General features: G+C 40.1%; 1 protein-coding gene across 2 annotated transcripts in view; it reads right to left on the bottom strand.

Annotated features, from left to right (window-relative positions):
* ATP2A3 (ATPase sarcoplasmic/endoplasmic reticulum Ca2+ transporting 3) overlaps positions 1–21,855 on the bottom strand; it is a 324,456-nt gene that overhangs the window by 199,254 nt on the left and 103,347 nt on the right. For both annotated transcript variants that reach the window (XM_077296494.1, XM_077296493.1), the window contains exons 2-3: positions 13,023–13,040; positions 4,284–4,366 (exon numbers count right to left, since the gene is read on the bottom strand). In XM_077296494.1, the coding sequence (XP_077152609.1) occupies positions 4,284–4,366; positions 13,023–13,040 (101 nt within the window). The remainder of the gene's footprint in view (positions 1–4,283; positions 4,367–13,022; positions 13,041–21,855) is intronic.

Raw genomic sequence — 21,855 nt, 5'->3', positions numbered from 1 at the left:
GTTTTATCTTTTTTCAGTTTTTAGTCAATTATATCCCTGTGCTCTGGGGTGGCTTCATGTGGTGCACTGATTAGGTATTCATAATGCAGACTGCTGACAGGTCACTGATCCCTCACTGACCTGCCCCCTAGTTTGCATAATGAATACCTGTACATACTGAAGAAAAAAAACCCTTCTGTAGGCAAGTGCCGGCCATGGCACCAGCTGTGCAGCATAATTGCATGTTTCATGTCCCAATAAGACATGTTCTTGATGTTATTCAGCTAGAAAAAAAATCAATTTGAAAATGGTGCCTGTCGCATCTGCGCAGTAGCAACTATCGGTGTATATAGCTATGATCCGATAGCTGCTACTACACATGCGCCAGCGGCGCCATCTTGGAGGAGAATTTCTTTTTTTCTGCAGGCCTGACTTGCTTTAATTAAGGTCAGTGTTCATTATTCAACCATTAGAAAGACTGAACAAAGACCACCTCTATGGCAGAGTTACAAGACAAAAATTACTGCTGAGCAATATGAACATAAAGGTTAGCATTAATTTTGCAAAAAAACATCTTGATGATCCCCAAGACTTTTGGAAGAGTGCTCTGAACCAACGAGACAAAAGTTGAACTTTTTGGAAGGTGTGTGTTCCATTACATCTGGTGTAGAAGTAACACAGCATTTCAGAAAAGGAACAACATACCAGCAGTAAAATATGGTGGTGGTAGCATGATGGAGACTGTTTTGTTGCTCCAGGACCTGGAAGACTTGCTGTGGTAAATGGAACCATGAATTCTGTCTACCAAAAAAATCCTGAAGGAGAATGTCCGGCCATCTGTTCGTGACCTCGAGCTGAAGGGCACTTGGGTTATACAGCAGAACAATGATCCAAAACACACCAGCAAGTCCACCTCTGAATGGCTTAAGAAAAACAAAATTATGAGTTTGGAGTGGCCTAGTCAAAGTCCTGACCTTAATCCGATTGAGATGCAGAGGCATGAGCTTACAAAGGTGGTTCATGCTTGGAAACCCTTCAATGTGGCTGAATTACAATAATGTGACTGCTCCAAAATTCCTCCAGAGCATTGTAAAAGACTCAATGCCAGTTATCGCAAACACTTGATTGCAGTTGTTGCTGCTAAGAGTGGCCCAACCAGTTATTAGGTTTAGAGGACAATGTGTCACACAGGGTCCTGTAGGTTTGGATTTCTTTGCCCTTAATATAGACCTTCATTTAAAAACTGCATTTTGTGTTTGTGTCATCTTTGAATAATAGTTTAATTTGTTTGTTGATCGGAACATTTAAGTGCGACAAACGCAATAGAAAAGGAAATCAAGAAGGGGGGACTTTTTTTTACCCAATTGTATATAAGAAAATGTTTATCAACCACACGCATTGCCCCAACATGTTTCAACGACTTATTGGTGTCATCTGGTGATGTTTTTGAATAATTTAGTTACATAAGTTTTACTTTGTGAAGTGAATGTGAAATTTGTCTTTGCTACCCAGAAGTTGTCAACAAATCCTTGTCACTCATGAGGTTTCACAATTTAGTACTTTTAATGTATACGGCTGCGAGTATGCATTGTGGATTAGCACTGACAGAAATATGTAATACAAGTGCTTCTCACTAAATTAGAATATCAAAAAGTTAATTTTTTTAAGTTATTCAATACAAAAAATGAAACTCATTACAGAGTCATTACAAACAGCGATCCATTTCAACTGTTTATTTCTGTTTATGTTGATGACCAGCTGAAGGCTGCTGTCAAAGCAACCTGGGCTTCCATTACACCTCAGCAGTGCCTCCTTGACACACCGCATTGATGCAGTAATTGATGTAAAAGCCCCAACCAAGTATTGAGTGCATTTACTGAACATACATTGCAGTAGGCCAACATTTCGGATTTTAAAATCATTTTTCAAGCTGAAGTTATAAAGTATTCTAATTTACTGAGATAATGACTTTTGGGTTTTCATTGGTTATAAGCCATAATCATTAACATTAACAGAAATAAAACACTTAAAATAGATCACTCTGTTTGTAATGACTACATAATTTATGAGTCATTTATTGTATTGAAGAACTGAAATAAATTAAACATTTGATGATATTTAGTGAGAAGCAATTGTATGTTGCTGCTACTAAGAAAATATTTATCTGTGTGTAATGTTTCCAACAATTACTGCAAACGTGAATTAAACAGAGGAAAACTGCAGTATTCACATTCAAAGAACCCATTTAGAAAAGGAGCTGGGCACTTTGCAAAGAATAGTTCCATAGCTATGTCACCATTCAGAAAAATAACCTTTCAAAATAATTAAATATCATTCATTGCTAAAATGATCACTTTCAATTCCACTTGTCATTAGAAAATGTCACTTTATTATTATTTTTTTTTATATAGTCTTACTATACATACGCCATTACTACAGCTAACTGTTTACATTCAAGATTTAAGTAATAATAATAATTTTATTTATATAGCGCCAACATATTCCGCAGCGCTTTACAAATTATAGAGGGGACTTGTACAGACAATAGACATTACAGCATAACAGAAATCACAGTTCAAAATAGATACCAGGAGGAATGAGGGCCCTGCTCGCAAGCTTACAGACTATGAGGAAAAGGGGAGACACAAGAGGTGGATGGTAACATTTGCTTTAGTTATTTGGACCAGCCATAGTGTAAGGCTCGGGTGTTCATGTAAAGCTGCATGAACCAGTTAACTGCCTAAGTATGTAACAGCACAGACACAGAGGGCTATTAACTGCATGAAATATGAGAACATGAGGCGAGGAACCTGATTAAGGGTTTTTTTTTGTTGTTTATTTTTTTAATGGGCCACACAGGGATAGTTAGATTAAGGCTACTTTCACACTAGCGTCGTACGACGCACGATGAATTGCGTCGTTGCGACGTACCGACGCAAGCAGTGAAAGCGCCACACAACGGGGGCAGCAGATGCTGTTTTTCAACGCATCCACTGCCCCATTGTGATGTGCGGGGAGGCGGGGGCGGAGTTCCGGCCGCGCATGCGCGGTCGGAAAAGACGGTCACGAAGCACCAAAAAAGTTACATGTAACGTTTTTTGGTGGCGACGGTCCGACGCAACAGTCGCACGACGGTTGCGACGTGTGGCAATGCGTCGCTAATGCAAGTCTATGGAGAAAAAACGCATCCTGCAAGCACTTTTGCAGGATGAGTTTTTTCAACAAAACGACGCATAGCGACGTGCAGTACACGACGCTAGTGTGAAAGTAGCCTAATGCGTTGAGGCGGTAGGCCAGTCTGAACAAATGCATTTTTAGGGCACGCTGAAAACAGTATTTTGAACAATCAAGACGTCCTACGCCAAAAGACACTGACATCACCAGAGATTTGCACAAAAGATACTATTAAGCTCAAGTGATTCAACATTTACAATAATGGCTCACCCCAGCAAAGCCTCAATCTTACTGGTCTGACCAATATGAATCACAATTCCACCTCTTTTCATCTACTTTAATAGGAGGACAGAGGAATAAAATGTTCTCTGACTAACACCATTAGTGTCTGTGAAACAAATAAGTTATGTTTGTATCTGACGTTTTGATTTTTCCACAGTACTGTCTTTGAGTAAAAGAAAACAGAAAGAACAATGGAAAGCCTTGACTGTATATATATAAAAAAACAAACAAACAAAAACACACACACACCAATAGCAAACTGTACATGTCTTTATTTTTGGAGCCATAACCTTGCTCATCCTCGTAGAGTATACATCAATCTGCATAGCTCTGACTCACAAGCTGTTAACAGCAGGAAAAAAAAGTCTCACTCCCACACAAAGTTCTAATAAACTTACACAGTAGGAATGATCTTTTAAAGTAAAAATGTAAGATTTTTTTTTTTTTTTTTTACTGATTGCTATTATGTCACCCACTTTGTCTTTTGGGAGCCTCTTTACAGCTATAGTACTGACTTCAGCTAAACAATCAGACAATATTTGCCTTTGTATTCATCTAGGATTTTGGTTTCACCACATTATCAATGGCTACATTGGTGATTGATTAGCATTGTACATAATTGACAAGAATGGCCTGGTATCCCAAACTGATAGCCTTGTGGTAGATAGGAACTTTTTTTTTGTCTGCTTTGTCTAACTCTTTAAAACAGCAATGACTTTAGTTAGCTGTTAACATTGGTAAGCAATATTAAAGAAAAAAAATGTATTTTCTTAGAAAATGGTTATACATCCAACACAATAATAAACAATGTTAAAAAAAAATGCAATTCTCTATTTTTGTTAACTTACAAAAGATACAAATGCAGCTAGGAGAAGGATGCGAACTAAAAGATCTTCAAATTGCTCCACCACCAGCTCCCAAAGTGATTTTCCTGGAAAGTGAAACATAATTGATTTGATAAAGCCACAATAGAAACTTTGTATTCTTTATCATCATGATACAAAAACAAGTTAAAAAAAATTAATCGCTGTAACACACTCTCACTCATCTTGGTACTCAAACGAAAAATTCTGATCTCAAGCTGCAAAACTGCACATAGATTTCACTTTGTAATTGAGGAAAGCAAGCAATGATTAATAGGAAAACGGTGGCTTAAATTGACTGTTGCTTCATAAAAATCAGATATATATTTAACCCCTTAATGACCGCCAATACATCTTTTAACTGACCTGAGATATTAGAGAATAGCCTCCCCATAGAGGTGACAATCCAGCAGCTGTCGGCTGTACACTATAGCTGACAACTTACTGCATCAGCCACGATCAGTGTTTGCACCATCCATATCTGTTTAACCCCTTAGGGTACCGTCACACAGTGCAATTTTGATCGCTACGACGGCACGATCCGTGACGTCGCAGCGATCGTATGATTATCGCTCCAGCGTCGTAGACTGCGGTCACACGTTGCAATCACGGCGCTGGAGCGATGCCGAAGTCCCCGGGTAACCAGGGTAAACATCGGGTAACTAAGCGCAGGGCCGCGCTTAGTAACCCGATGTTTACCGTGGTTACCAGCGTAAAAGTAAAAAAAAACAAACCGTACATGCTCACCATCTGATGTCCGTCCGGTCCCTTGCCGTCCGCTTCCTGCTCTGACAGATCCGGCCGTACAGTGAGAGCAGAGTGCAGCGGTGACGTCACCGCTGTGATCTGCTCTCACTGTACGGCCGGCAGACAGTCAGAGCGGGAAGCGGACGGCAAGGGACCGGACGGACATCAGATGGTGAGCATGTACGGTTTGTTTTTTTTTACTTTTACGCTGGTAACCACGGTAAACATCGGGTTACTAAGCGCGGCCCTGCGCTTAGTTACCCGATGTTTACCCTGGTTACCAGCGAACGCATCGCTGGATCGCTGTCACACACAACGATCCAGCGATGTCAGCGGGTGATCAAGCGACGAAAGAAAGTTCCAAACGATCTGCTACGACGTACGATTCTCAGCAGGATCCCTGATCGCTGCTGCGTGTCAGACACTGTGATATCGTAACGATATCGCTAGAACGTCACGAATCGTACCGTCGTAGCGATCAAAATTGCACTGTGTGACGGTACCCTTAGATGCTGCTGTCAATAGTGACTACATCAGTATAAATAGATAGAGTGTGGGGGCTTCCTCTTTATCCAAACTGGTGCCCTCAGATCATGATTGTGTGGTCCTGATGTTTGCCATGGCAATTCATGACCAAATAGCTGCCCTACAGTCTGACGGCTCTAGTAATCTGTTCAGAAGTTAGTTAGAGGCATTTAGGTGGTAAAAATACACATTCATTTCTGTCATGGCACTTTGCATTCATTCCTGTAAAGCACCTGAAGGGTTAATAAACTACCTGACAGCAGTTTTCAATATGTCTAGGGGTGCTGTTTTTAAAATGGTAGCACGTTTGGGCGTTTCCCAATATATGGGATCCCTAAAGTCACTTCAAACATGGATAAGTCCCTAAAAAAATAAATTTTGTAAATTTCCCTGAAAAAAAAAATGAAAAATTGCTGCTACATTTTTAAACCTCCTAAAATGCTAGCAAAATAAAATAACATTTTACAAATGGTGCTGATGTAAAGCCAACATGTGGGAAATGTTATTTATTAATGCTTTGCTGTGGTATGACCATCTGGATTAAAGGGATAATCATTCAAATTTAGAAAATTGCTAATTTTTTACATTTTTCTCAAATTTTTGATATTTTTTATAAATAAACAAAACATATTGACCTAAATTTACCATCATCATAAAGTATAATGTGTCACGAAAAAACAGTCTCAAAATCACTGGAATTTGTTGAAGCGTTGCAGAGTTATTACCACATAAAGTGACACTGGTCAGATTTCAAAAATTTGGCTCCGTCACTAAGGAGTTCTAAAGTTGGTAAAAGTTGCACTTCAACAAGACCATTTCTACACTCTCCTGGGACTCAAGTTCCTACTAGAGGGGAATGACTACTTATTGTCCATTTCCCATTTAAAATACAGCTATCTCATAAGCATGGGCACTTAAAGGGGTATTCCCATCTCAAACATCCCATCTCAATATGTAGTAGATGTAATAATAATAGTAGCAAATACCTCCAATTAGAAATGTAAAGATTTTTTGATTCACTATGTTTTACCTCATGTGGAGGTATTGCAGGACCTTAGGTATCCATGGTTATGACCACTGAAAGTAATAGTTAGCTAGTTGCTAGTGGTCGTAAACATGGATACTCAAGGCCCTGCAATGTCTGCATATGAGGAAGAAGACATAGCGAACCAGAAAAACTATACATATTATAATTGGAGGTATGTGCTAATATTATTATTACACCTACTACATATTGGGATAGGGTATTGGAGATGGGAATACCCCTATAATTTTTTACATTGACCACTAAGTTGATACAACTGCAGAGTAGATATAGTGTAACATGGTTATGTACATGTATGTATATAACCCCTTTCTGACATTGGACGTGCTATCCCGTCGAGGTGGGGTGGGCCAGTATGACCACCGACGGGATAGTACGTCATACGCGATTGGCCGCGCTCACGGGGGGAGCGCGGCCGAGTGTCAGCTGACTATCGCAGCTAACATCCGGCACTATGTGCCAGGAGCGGTCACGGACCGCCCCCGGCACATTAACCACCGGCACACTGCGATCAAACATGATCGCACTGTTCCGGCGTTATAGGGAAGCATCGTGCAGGGAAGGGGCTCCCTGCGTGCTTCCCTGAGACCCCCGGAGCAACGCGATGTGATCGCGTTGCTCCGAGGGTCTCTTACCTCCTTCTCCCTGCAGTAGGCCCGGATCCAAAATGGCCGCGGCATCCAGGTCCTACAGGGAGGTGGCTTCACAGCGCCTGCTCAGAGCAGGCGCCGGGAAGCCTGGATCTGTGCACGTCAGATCGCCCATCTGACACAGTGCACAGCAAAGTGTCACATCAGCGATCTTACACTATAACATGATTGCCCCCCCCGGGGCAATGTTATAGTGTAAAAAAAAAAAATATTCACATGTGTAAAAAATTTTTTAAAAAATTCCCAACAAAAAAATATTGTTCCTATAAATACATTTCTTTATCTAAATAATAACAAAAAAACAATAAAAGTACACATATTTAGTATCGCCGCGTCCGTAACAACCCCACCTATAAAACTGTCCCACCAGTTAACCCCTTCAGTGAACACCGCAAAAAAAAATAAAATAAATAAAAACGAGGCAAAAAAACGCTTTATTATCATACTGCCAAACAAAAAGTGGAATAACACGCGATCAAAAAGACGGATATAAATAACCATGGTACCGCTGAAAATGTCATCTTGTCCCGCAAAAAACGAGCCACCATACAGCATCATCCAAGAAAAAATAAAAAAGTTATAGTCCTCAGAATAAAGCGATGCAAAAATAATTATTTTTTCTATAAAATAGTTTTTATCGTATAAAAGCACCTGTGTCCTGTTACTCTCGGGAAAATACAAAACTGGGGGCTTAAAAATATTTTTTGTGGGAAAAAAAAGAATTTTTATTTTCACGGATCTGCGTTATAAACTGTAGTGAAACACTTGGGGGTTCAAAGTTCTCACAACACATCTAGATGAGTTCCTTAGGGGGTCTACTTTCCAAAATGGTGTCACTTGTGGGGGGTTTCAATGTTTAGGCACATCAGTGGCTCTCCAAACACAACATGGCGTCCCATCTCAATTCCTGTCAATTTTGCATTGAAAAGTCAAACGGCGCTCCTTCCCTTCCGAGCTCTGCCATGCACCCAAACAGTGGTTTACCCGCACATATAGGGTATCAGCGTACTCAGGACAAATTGCAAAACAACTTTTGGGTCCAATTTCTTCTTTTACCCTTAGGAAAATAAAAAATTTGGGGCGAAAAGGTCATTTTTGTGAAAAAATAAGTTTTTTTATTTTTACGGCTCTGCATTATAAACTTCTGTAAATCACTTAATGGGTCAAAGTGCTCATCACACATCTAGATAAGTTCCTTAGGGTGTCTACTTTCCAAAATGGTGTCACTTGTGAGGGGTTTCAATGTTTAGGCACATCAGGGGCTCTCCAAACGCAACATGGCGTCCCATCTCAATTCCAGTCAATTTTGCATTGAAAAGTCAAATGGCGCTCCTTCGCTTCCGAGCTCTGCCATGCGCCCAAACAGTGGTTTACCCCCATATATGGGGTATCGGCGTACTCAGGACAAATTGTACAACAACTTTTTGTCCTGTTACCCTTGGTAAAATAAAACAAATTGGAGCTGAAGTAAATTTTTTGTGAAAAAAAGTTTTTAGAATGGTGTCACACCTTGTTATTTTCTATCATATAGACCCCTCAAAATGACTTCAAATGAGATGTGGTCCCTAAAAAAAAAAAATGGTGTTGCAAAAATGAAAAATTGCTGGTAAACTTTTAACCCTTATAACTCCCTAACACAAAAAAAATTTGGTTCAAAAATTGTGCTGATGTAAAGTAGACATGTGGGAAATGTTACTTATTAAGTATTTTCTGTGACATATCTCTGTGATTTAATTGCATAAAAATTCAAAGTTGGAAAATTGCGAAATTTTCAAAATCTGCCAAATTTCCATTTTTTTCACAAATAAACGCAGGTAATATCAAAGAAATTTACCACTATCATGAAGTACAATATGTCACGAGAAAACATTGTCAGAATCACCGGGATCCGTTGAAGTGTTCCAGAGTTATAACCTCATAAAGGGACAGTGGTCAGAATTGTAAAAATTGGCCCGGTCATTAACGTGCAAACCACCCTTGGGGGTAAAGGGGTTAAGGAGGTGTCACCAATAAAATGCAGTCCTATCTGCAGGTACCATGTTACTCACCAAGGGAAGCTAAGCAGATTGACAGTTTTGTGAGAAAAACACTTTCAGGCTGTGTGCACACGGTGAGTTTTTGATGAGTTTTACCTTATGCAAGATAATTCAATGACAATCCTGTGTGAATACTTTTCTGCCCAATGATGACATTCACATAAATTTTTCTGGCTAACACGGTACCACAATATAATTTGTTATTGTGCATAATGACAATCCTGAAGTGTTGTGCACATGATCAGTAAATTTCCTTAGAGTATTTGCAGTGTGTTTTTTTCTGCATCATGTCAATTCCTTATGCGGGTTTATTACTTTTAACACACATTGACATCAATTGCGTCAGTCAAATACACAGCAAAAGCACAGTTATAAAAACATTTGTGGATTTGCTGAGTTTTTGTTTGCATTTTTAACGGCCTCCTATGGTGTTTCACACAGATGACAGCGTGGGAATCACCGACGCAGTGTTTCTTATCGGTGGTAATGCTACCGCAGGTAAGACCGGTCGGTCATAGTGTTGCAGGGTGATGCTGGCAGATGTCAGCATGACCCCATAGAGACACTGTGGCCCGCAGTAAAACGCTTACCGCAGGTCAGGAGGCTACTCCTCCCATCAGCCTACGTCTGCCGTCACGGAGAACAGTGATGGCAGAAAAAGTAATCTCTCGTCGGCCGGTGACTGTGCTCACACAAAAAAAACAAAAGTAAAAATACACTGGTCATAAAAATAAAGGGAACACTAAAATCCCTCATCCTAGATATCACTGAATGAAATATTTCAGCTGCAAATCTTTATTCATTACATGGTGGAATGTGTTGAGAACAATAAAACATAAAAATGATAAATATAAATCAAAATTAATATCCCATGGAGGTCTGGAGTTGGAATGATACTCAAAATCAAAGTGGAAAATCAAACTACAGGCTGATCCAACGTCAGTGGAAATGCCTCAAGACAAGGAAATGATGCTCAGTAGTGTGTGGCCTCCACGTGCCTGTATGATCTCCCTACAACGCCTGGGCATGCTCCTGATGAGGCGACAGATGGTCTCCTGAGGAATCTCCTCCCAGACCTGGGCTAAAGCATCCGCCAACTCCTGGACAGTCTGTGGTGCAACGTGACGTTGGTGGATGGCGCGAGACATGTGTCCCAGATGTGTTCAATCGGATTAAGGTCTGGGGAACGGGTGGGCCAGTCCATAGCTTCAATGCCTTCATCTTGCAGGAACTGCTGACACACTCCAGGCACATGAGGTCTGGCATTGTCCTGCATTAGGAGGAACCCAGGGTCAACCGCACTATCATATGGTCTCACAAGGGGTCTGAGGAGCTCATCTCGGTACCTAATGGCAGTCAGGCTACCTCTGGCAAGAACATGGAGGGCTGTGCGGCCCTCCAAAGAAATGCCACCCCACACCATTACTAACCCACTTGCCAAACCGGTCATGCTGAAGGATGTTGCAGGCAGATCACGCTCCACGGCATCTCCAGACTCTGTCACGTCTGTCACATGTGTTCAGTGCTTTCGTCTGTGAAAAGCACAGGGCGCCAGTGGCGAATTTGCCAATCCTGGTGTTCTGTGGCAAATGCCAAGCATCCTGCACGGTGTTGGGCTGTGAGCACAACCCCCATCTGTGAACGTCGGGCCCTCAGACCATCCTCATGGAGTTGGTTTCTAACAGTTTGTGCAAACACATGAACATCTGTGGCCTGCTGGAGGTCATTTTGCAGGGCTCTGGCAATGCTCCTCCTGTTCTTCCTTGCACAAAGGCTGAGGTAGCGGTCCTGCTGCTGGGTTGTTGCCCTCCTACGACCCCCTCCACATCTCCTGCTGTACTGGCCTGTCTTCTGGTAGCGCCTTCAGCCTCTGGACACTATGCTGACAGACACAGCAAACCTTCGTGTCACAGCTCGCATTGATGTGCCATCCTGGATGAGCTGCACTACCTCAGCCACTTGCATGGATTGTAGAGTCCGTCTAATGCTACCATGAGTGTGAAAGCACAACCAACATTCAAAAGTGACCAAAACATCAGCCAGAACGCAATGGTACTGAGAGGTGGTCTGTGGTCCCCACCTGCAGAACCACTCCTTTATGGAGTGTGTCTTAATGGATAATTGCCAATAATTTCCATCTGTTGTATTTTCCATTTGCACAACAGCATGTGAAATTGATTGTCAAACAGTGTTGCTTCCTAAGTACTCACCTAACACCAAATCCTCAATGCCCGTCTCTTAGAAAAAATGTAAAATACAAAAAAAAAACAAACACAACAACAAGTACTCGCCTTAATGCCTAATCCCCAATGCCTAGGTCTCTTAGAAAAAAAAAAAAAATCAATAATAAACCACCATATACTCACCTGTCCGCCATAGTCCACGTAATCCAGAGTGTCCCACAGCGATCTCACTTGTAGAATAGTCACATTGGGAAATGTGACTACTCTAACCGGCCACCGGAGATCTTTTTCATGCGGACAGGTGAGAAATATTGTGGTTTTTTGATATTTTATTTTTGTTGCAGGAGACGTTGGCATCAGTGGATTTTGGAGTTTGGTAACTATGGTTTAATTTAGATTCATTAAAAGAAGTCTTGTCATTATTTCAAATAGAGGGTGTGTGTGTGTGTGTGTGTGTGTGTGTGTGTGTGTGTGTGTGTGTGTGTGTGTGTGTGTGTGTGTGTGTGTGTGTGTGCGCTTTTATAATATCACTATGGGGTTAGTAATTGAGGTGTCTTCTAGACGCCTCTCTATTACTAACCTGTGGGCTTGATGTCACCTGATAATACAAAGGTGACATCGACACCCGAACTATCACCCCACTTGCCACAGCTACAGGGCAAGTGGGAAGAGTGAGGCTATCTTATATACGCCTTTTCTGGGGCGGCTGAGAGCTGATGTTTTTAGTCGGGAGGAGGGGGAGTAATATCCATGGCACCTACCTAGGCTATTAATACAAGGCCCACAGCTGTCTGCCTAGCCCTTGCTGGTTAGATTTTATAGGGTGGGACCCCATGTAAAATGTTTTCCGGGGTCTCCCTGTAAACTAGCCAGTAAAAGCTAAGCTTACAGTTGTGAGATGATATTAATAGCTTGGGAACCTACACGGCTTTTGGCTCCTCCCCAGAATAAAATCAGCCCTCAGCAGTCGGCTTTCCCTCTGCTGGTTATCAAAATTATGCAGGAGCCCGTGCAATTGTTTTTTACATTTTTTTCTTTAAACTAAGAGCTGCTGTTTGGTTACAGCCTATGAAGGTTCATTCTGTTAACTCTGCTACATAAGCTGGTGACAACGTGTGTGTGTTTGTGTTTACTTACCGACTTTGTAATGCGTGTCTGCCTGACAACTTTTCATTACTAAGCCTAGGGCTTGGTGTCAATGACAACTACTGACACCAAGCCCTAATCCCATTACCCTCATGCTACTGCATAAGAATGAAAAAAGTGGTGTTGAACCAAGAAATTACATCACAAGACTTTTTCTTTTAATATCTTTATTTAGCTTAAAAAGCCTTTAATGCTGTACAAAAACGCACCAAAAATCGCAGCAAAACGTGCGTTTTTGCTGTCAAGAGATGCAGAAACCTTGCAGAAATTTCTGCACACAATTACTCAACATGTGCACATAGCCTTAGCCTTATACGTTATATCCTTTAAAATACAAGTTTGATTTTGGCTTAAAAATCTGAATTAAAAACTTGATGAAAATCAGCACTTACCTTCCTCAGCTGGTAACTCTGTTAATCACCCAGTCCAACATGAAAATCAAGAAGGGGCAGATTCATGGAAAGAAAAAAGAAATAAATTGTGAGTTGGAGCGTAAAATAGCCAAACAACCTTAAAATAAAAAAAAGTAGAAGTAATAATTTTAACACCTATGCCTTACAACAATCATATTGTCACCTAGCTATCCAGCATCCTGAATTTAAATAGACTTTGAGGGGTAAATGTTGATTCATGCCATTATAAAATTTAGAATGCAGTTAGACTGGCAAATAGTTTAAGCTGGAAACTCAATGAATAGCTCCGTATACTGTCACGAGATATATAGGTCTACAAAAATGTGTAGAAACTGTGGGGATCAGTCAGCATCCGTTTATTTTTTTATGGGCTAATTTTTAAATGGAAGACATAGCACCAACTACTTCTTCCCCGGGGGAGGGGGATTTTCAGTTTTTTTTCCTCCACTTCTTCCAAGAACCATAACTTTATTTTTCTATGAACATAGAAGAGTTTTACATTTACGTGGCCTAATTCATTTTATATGTAATGCACTAGAAAGCAGGAAAATAATTCCAAGTGTGGTGAAATTGCAAAAAAAAAGTGCAATTCCACAATTTTTTTTTTTTATTTATATGGAAAAGCTGACCTGGCAATACCTTTCTCCAAAACAGTATGAGTACGCAGATACCAAATATATACTTAGTTTTTTTGTTTTTTAACCACTTAAAAAATAGAGTCAGATTTGGAAAAGAAAAAAAAAAAAAAAGTTTTTGTTGCCATTTTACGAGACCCGTTTTCATTTTTTGGGATATGAGGCTGTGTGATGGCTTATTTTTTGCACCCTGACCTGATGTTTGTACAGATGCCATTTTGGGTTAGATACAATGTTTTGTGTCTAAAAAAAAAAACCCACATGATTTTTTTTTTTTCCCCCATTACGCCGCTTACTGATTAAGTTATTTTATATATTGATAGATCGTACTTTTAAGAACACAGCGATGCCAAATGTGTTTTTTTAATAAGGCAAAAGGACGGTGATTTGAACTTTTTTTATTTTTTGCTTTCCACCTTTTACTGTTTTTTTTTCTAATTTTTAATAGCACTGCTATGTATAGCTAAAATCACGATCTATCAACGCCAGCTAAACGCTAGCGTTCACAAGTGAATCGTAGTGACAGGCACGGGGGTCTTCAGCAGGCCTTTGGCTGTCATGCCAACCCATTAGCGCCCCATGATCACTTCATGGGTGCGCTTATGGGTGTGTGGAATGACACGCTCCCTGCCATTGCGTGTTAAATGCTGCTATCAGAGATTGACAGCGACATTTAACAGGTTAACAGCTGCAGGCAGAGCTCTGATCCCCCTGCGGATGTTAAAGGCACATGATGGCTGAATAAATCAGCCATTATCTGCCAGGAAAGATGCTGGTTTGGCATGCAAGCCCGCATCAAAGGCAGGGACATGGCATGATTTTATATAAATTTGGCAACAGGCTTTATTGTAAACATTCTAAAATTTAAAAATTAAAAAGGGAATTTGTCTGTAGGATCACTAAGCCATCTATGGACATGTAGGTCATAGGAAGATGAATAAAATGATACTTTAATATTAGTCTTTCAATCATTTTTATTAAACTTAAGATAAATATGGGAAAGTAAAAGGGGGAAGGATTGGTAAGGGTTGGGATTGGGAATGGGAATTAAAGATTATTTATTGAGGGGAGGGATGGTAACGGGAATAAGGGAAAGAACAAGGGAGAACTCAATTGTATTGCAAGGTTTAACATTAAAATAATCTAACATATTGTGGTCAACATTAACAAGCATTAAAACAGGTACATCAGCAGTGTAAACAATAAATTTCACACAAATGAAATACATAAACAAAACAATTGGAATTAAATATCACAGAATCTATGGAAAAATGGAAGCCCAAAGTTCCCATTTTTTAGTGTATCTTTTAAAAGTTATTGTTTATGGAGAATCTGTGTTCAAGTGATTTGTGAAGGGCGATTTTTTCCAAAATATCAGAAAGTTTGTGTAACTCCGGGATTTTCCAATAAAAGACTATCGAGTTGTTCACCACAAGAAAAATATTGATTCAAATATATCTAACCGCTGGAGCAATGTACTTTGATATTTGCGATCGCATGTCTTGTTCCAGAGAAATACATGGTTTCCTTTATATATAAATGAGCTATTCCTAAAGGCAGACACTGATCTTCCTGAGAATCTGCCTCCAGAGCTTATTGCAAATGAAAGGGGGTGATACCAGTGTGAGACATGTTATGACTGACAGCCTGCTCTTCAGATCTAAATGTATCACACTGGCAACACTCCCTTTAATTTATAATAAGCTCCGGGGGCAGATTCTCATGCAGATCTGTGTTCGGCCCATAGATCTTAACAGCTCATTTACAAATTAAGAAACACACGATTTCTCCGGATTAAGACATTGGGTCACAGATATCAAGGTATCGCTTTATTCATCTTCCTATGACCCATATAGACTGCTTAGGAGGGTTGATCCTACTGACAGATTCCCTCTAACACTAACATACCGTAACTGAAATGTCAGCTGTATAAAAAACACTTGTTTCGCCATATACCCATTATAGTTTCCATGGCGTGATGTATTTTTCAAACTGCAAAAAAATATGTATATTTAATGCAATTTGCTGTACCGGTTGCAGTTTTGCAGGAACTTATTCATTTACGTCACTGGGGTAAACTCAATAGCATTTCTTACGTACTGTATTACAAAGCAATTTATTATAGAAGACTATTTTATAAGGTTTCCCAGAAATATCAATTGTAAAACTGGACAATATATCTATTGGCTCCAAACGTTGGCATTATAACAATAAGGAATAGAAGCACATATGTCCTATTTGTTTTACTGATCGCCACATGAAATAGAGGAAGTTCTAGAGGAGAGTTTTCTCTATTTTCCAAGACAATGTTATGAATTAGCATTTAATAGTTACAATCCCATATCACTCTGAAAGAATATTACCACAGTGAATCATCACTAAATTAGCAAGACAGGTTAAAGGCTGGTGCCCTGCCCAAGGTACTTATCCACCATCATTGCAACATAGCATGTCAGCAGTCACTCATGACCAGTGTCAGAAATTATATTTTAGGCACTGTGAGCAATTTTTTAAATATAACATGATTTTCCTTTTTTTGCATCACTTTGCAAGACATGGTATATTTAAAGTTTAAAAAAAAAAGACAGACTTTTAGAAAAAAAAAAAAAACAGTAGAGAGCTTTGTAAAATATATTACCAGTCAAAAGTAGGATATATCTGTTCATGTTCCTTGTGTCTTTGTTTTCATTAGAACGTGCACAATATAGAATCAGACTAAAGGCAGCAAAATCACATATGGAAACAAGGAGTAAAGAAATAAGTGTGGAACAAAGCAGTGAACATCTAAGGGTATGTGCACACGTTTCACATTAATGTTTGTGGTCCTCATTAGAAGCCGCTTTGCAAGAACAAGGCCTTTATTGTCAAATTCCTGCAGTATCAACTGAACAGTTGAGGTTGAGATGTGTTTGCTACTTGATGTCTGTGCACCATATAAAAAGCCTGTTGTTTATTGGAGAGGCTATCAATTTGCAGGTTTTGACACGGATAACTCTGTTGAACTTTTCCTTTGCAGCAGAAGTAATTCTTGGTCTTCATTTCCTAGGGTAGTCAGTTTCATCACCGCGACTGATTGTTTTCTTAGAGTGCACTTTAGGATGCTTTCAAGGTTCTGGCATATGTCAGTACTGACTTACTTTCACGTATTAAAGTAATGATGGACTGTAATTTTTCTTTACTTAGTCGAGTGGTTCTTGCCATATTTTGACTTTAGACATTTGTGGAAAAGGGTGCAAGTACTGTATGGAAATGTGTACCAACACTGTGACCATCAAGTGTGTTTTGCACAGGTAAACACTTTCTGAAGGCAGGTGAAGCCACCAATGAACTCTGGAACATGCATGCTTTTTCAGTGTAAGCCATTCCAGGTAACTACTTGATGATGCTTAAGAGATGACCAAAAGGTGTGTATGGCGGTCATCAAAATTAAAGGGTTGGTACATTGAGGAATGTAAGGATTAAACACATTCTGGTTTGGTTCCTATGTTTTTTTACTTTTAGTGTTCCTTCTGGTTTTGTTGCCTTTATTCTGAATCTACAAAGTGCACATTCCAATAAGAACAAAAAAAATCCATTGTAAGATCAGAGGTGTCCACGTTTTACTTGTTTTGCGTGTCAAAGCAGTTACAGTATTATTGTGGTTTGCTTGTATACTTTATTACAAATAAATTAAAGATAGCGGGAAGTAGACTCTGCTAATAAACTGATAATTACTACAATGACATGACCCAGCTTAAATATACTTTTGAGCATGGTTTTAGTTCCAGCATGAATGAATTAAGATTTATACAGGCGCGAAACACTCCCACAGGTTTTCCAATAGAGGCCCCTAGCTTGCATCCAGGAGTTGCTATAGCCATCACTGAAGAGCAGAGGCATGGATTATCCAGTAAAACAAGAATACATGGTATAAGTTTTGTGTTTTTGTTTTTTTCTGCCTATGGTTGGCAGAAGTCACTGTATGGCATCTATCAAAAGGGATCTATAAAGTGCATATGTCCTAAAAACCCAATTATCTACATTCTACAGACGTTAAAGTAACCTATGGGTTAATAAGATCTCTATTAGGCATCCATCATTGTGCAGTTTAGCGTATACAGCTAGAGCACAAAATTATACATTTTCTGAATTTTCCCATTGGAGTACCTATTTTTTACACTCTACATGCGGAAGGAAAAATCTATAGATCTAGAGAATTTATGTACAGAAAGAAAATTTGTCTCCGAGCCATTTTTTTCTGTACCCACATTCTACAACTTAGTTTAAAAGGTTACCATTATCACCAGGTTATATCTGCAAAATCGCAGAACTACAGGAACTACAGCATTCTTCTCTTCAACATTGAAATCATTAATGACACTGTAAAAGCTGACATTTTTCCTGAAAATGGTTAGCACAATTCTAAAAATAGACAATATTTACTTTATTTCATTCCAACCCCATGACTGTCATTATGAAGGAAAGACCGTGAAAAGCTAAACCTATTGCATACAGAACTGTACATGTTACAAGAGGTAATATTTCATGAATGAGTATTCATGTGTCCTGGATATTCTTTTATTCTTTATAGAGTTGAAGTGATAAAACTATTCTTAGGCCCCTTTCACAGATCAGTTTTTTGCCATCAGTCGCAAACCGTCTAATTTTGAAAAAAACAGATCCGTTGCAGATTGTGAAAAACTGATGTGACTGATCCGTTTTTTCGCCTGATCCGACTAGCTAATCTGGCTAATTGGATCCTTTAAAAAAAAAAAAAAAAACGACTACATTTGTAAAATATTGTTTTCATTTAAATCAATTGCTATACAGTGACCCATTAGTTTATATATACTTTATTTTCACTTTTGTTGTATTTTGTTTCAGTACATTGATGAAGGTCTATTGTATAGACCGAAACGTCCACTACTGTATGTACTCTACCTCATTAAACCCCCTTTTCACTGCATCTACATATTGGTGTGTGCCAGGTTTATCGCATGATCTGGAACTAGCAGCACTTTGAATGCAGTGTATGTTCGCTGCGTCCTTAGTGCGGTCTTCTATTGAACGCAGGTAAATCTGCATGTGTTCACTGAACCATGCGGCTTTACCACGTTCAATGCATTCTAATGATGTAATTTCTCTTGCGGAGACTAGAGTCTCTGCAAGCGAAATTGACATGTTGCAGTCTGAAAAGACGTGCTGCATGTCAGTCTCTGCGGGTGATCCACAAGCGTTTGTGGACACAGTGGACATGGAATTTCTTGAAATTCCATCCACTATGCTGTAACAGCTGCTGATTTGACGCTGCATAAATAAGCAGTATCAAACCAGCAGCAACTCTTGATCATGGACACATACCCTTACACCCATTATAATCTATGGGGTTGCACAAATTTCCGTGTGTTCACAAGGACCGTGTTTCCGTGCGACCCACACGTAGACGTGTCCATTTTTTCCCAGCAGCACAGATGTCAATACGTCCCGCACAAGTATGACAAATTGTGAAATCCTTGTGCCATCCGTGTGACACGTAATGGAATAGAATGCAGAATAGAAATGCCAGATGTTTAGGTGTTAAAATGTGCAAAGATAGAGATGGGTAGATATGGTATAGATAGCTAGATAGATATACATCAGATATAATTAATTAGTGTTACGGTACTGTTGCAATATTTCTCTGGTAAAGGGGCTCCTTCCCTATTCCTCATGTTAGGGAGTGCCCTAGTCCATCCCTGTCTCAGAAGATGGAGATGCCAGGGTCACCTTGCTATGCTCCTGACTTGCACTTATCTGTTTCCGCCCCCACCCAGGATTGTGGAAGTGCCGCAGTGTATAGCATTACACTAACCAGACAGATAAGGGAAGACAAAACAGGGATAAATGAAAACTGCAAATCATACAAAATACACTCACCACACTGTGGAAAATAGGGGAGCGCAAGATAGGTGAAACCACATAGAAAATGAGAATGTACATGCAAACAAACTCCACTTAGAACTTTCCAGAACAACTCCCTAAACGCCAACTCCAAACAACTCCTCCAACTCCAAACCAGAATGAACTATCACTGGCAATTCTCAAATGTCAGCGGCAAGCATATAGACCAGAGGGAAGTGTCCAACGCAGAAAAGCTGAAGCAATCAATGATGGAGAGCTTCAGAAGATCAACTGAACTAATTAACCCTAGCAATGCAAGAGCAAAGAAAACATGCACTGTTTAGTATGATGGTGAAGCAGTTCTAACTAGTCCAGATGTTCGGCTACCCAGACGCTGCAATATTCTGGCCCCTCTGTTGCTGTATCCCCGTGGCCATACACCCCCCCCCCCTCTTTCTAATAGGGACCTCTGGAACCTCATGGCCAAATTTATCTGGTTTTGCAGCGTGAAAGAGGGGACAAACCTGATCGCATAAACGTGAGATGCTGGTACCCACATTCTCTCCTCAGAACTAACCATTCTAGTGTACCAGATACTGAAGAGACCGGAGTGCCAAACAAGAATTCATAATCTTAGCTAACTGGAATTACAGATTCCCATCAATAATGAATGGGAAAGGTGGGGTTGTTTCAGAGGAAGCCATGTATTTTTTGAGATATGATCGGTGAAACACATTATGAATCTTGGCAAAGCAAGGGTGGCAAAGCAAGGCAAAACACTACTGGTTTAATGACAGCCATAATCTTATAGGGACCGATGAACCTGGGCTGCAGTTTCCAAGAAGGAACCTTCAACTAATGTTCTTCGAAGACAACCACACCAATCACCAACACACAGGTCCAGACCCACCAAACGTCTCTGATCATTCTCTTATATCGGAACCCCATCTTCTTCAAATCACCAAGAACACCTTGATACACTTGTTACGCACGTGGTTTGTGGAACCACCACGCCACGGTCCGGGCAGAACCTGGAGGGGGCGTAACTATGTTAACACCTGGTTCTTCACTAGAGTCCCTGATTGTGTGGTTAGAAGACTTGAACCCAAGTGGCCGCCAGGTGCTACTCCATGTCGGACCCAGAGAGCCGTGGCAGTAACCCACAAGGGGACAGGGAAGCAAGATGGGCCAGGAACTGGTTAGCTGGAGGGTACAGCTGGTAGACAGGTGCGGGATTAGGCACAAGAACACAGGATGGCCACAGGTTCGGGATCACAGATGCAGGATCACAGGCGCTGGTTCAGACTGGGCAAATGAGGTTAGAGACACAAATGCGGACCAGATGAATCAGGATCAGGACTAAGCACAGGCAGAACGGATACAGGTATAGGAACTGCAGGGCGGACTGGAAAAGCTGCAGACCGGATTAGATGAAGAGTACACTAGTATGGAGACCTGACAACCAAGAAGCAGGAAGTATACTGATTACTTGAAGTTGCTAAAGGTACCTCCCCATTGGGGAGCCTGCCTTATATACCAGACATCTCCTATCCATTGGCTGGGGACGTTTAAGCACCGCACGTGCTAGCCCTTTAAGGGGCAGGGAGTGCACACTAAGCACACTCCCAGGAGACCTGTGTGCCGTGCCCAGGTCCTGGAAGGAGACAGACGCCGAGTGAGTGCGGACGGGTAAGTAAACACACCGGAGTCCCTGCAGGGGGGAAAAAGGAGACATGTGCAGGGGTGCAGATGCTGTTCTAACACTGACTTAACCCCCTTAATGTACAGGCCAAATTTTTTAAATCTCACCATTGTCACTTTATGTAGCTATTTGGATACTGTTTTTGCAAGACACATTATACTTTATGATATTGGTAAACTTAGGATGATATGTTGTGCTTTTTTTTTTATTAAAAAAAATAAAAAAAATAAAACTAAATAAAAAAAAAATCTGAAATTTGGTAAAAAATGTTAAAAAAAATTTGCAATGTTCCAACTTTGAATGATTATCCCTTTAATCCAGATAGTCATACTACACAGAAACATGAATAAATCAAATTTCCATCATGTCTACTTAAAAATCAAACAACATTTTTCAAATGTTGCTAATGTAAACCTTTTAAAAAAAAAAGCATAGCAGTAGTTTTAAATTTTTTTCAAGGAAGTTTACAATACTTTTTTAGGGATCAATTCAGTTTTGAAATGACTTTGGGGGTCCTATATTTGAATCCCCCAAAAGTGATATTTTAAAAAAACCAGCACCCCTCAACATATTAAAAATTGCTTTCAGGTAGTTTATTTAGCCTTCAGGTGCTTTT

The sequence above is a fragment of the Ranitomeya variabilis genome, chromosome 3, assembly GCF_051348905.1.
Source record: "Ranitomeya variabilis isolate aRanVar5 chromosome 3, aRanVar5.hap1, whole genome shotgun sequence".
Lineage (NCBI taxonomy): Eukaryota > Metazoa > Chordata > Amphibia > Anura > Dendrobatidae > Ranitomeya > Ranitomeya variabilis.
Note: the sequence above shows the minus strand (reverse complement) of the source record. Positions and strands in the feature narration are given on the sequence as shown.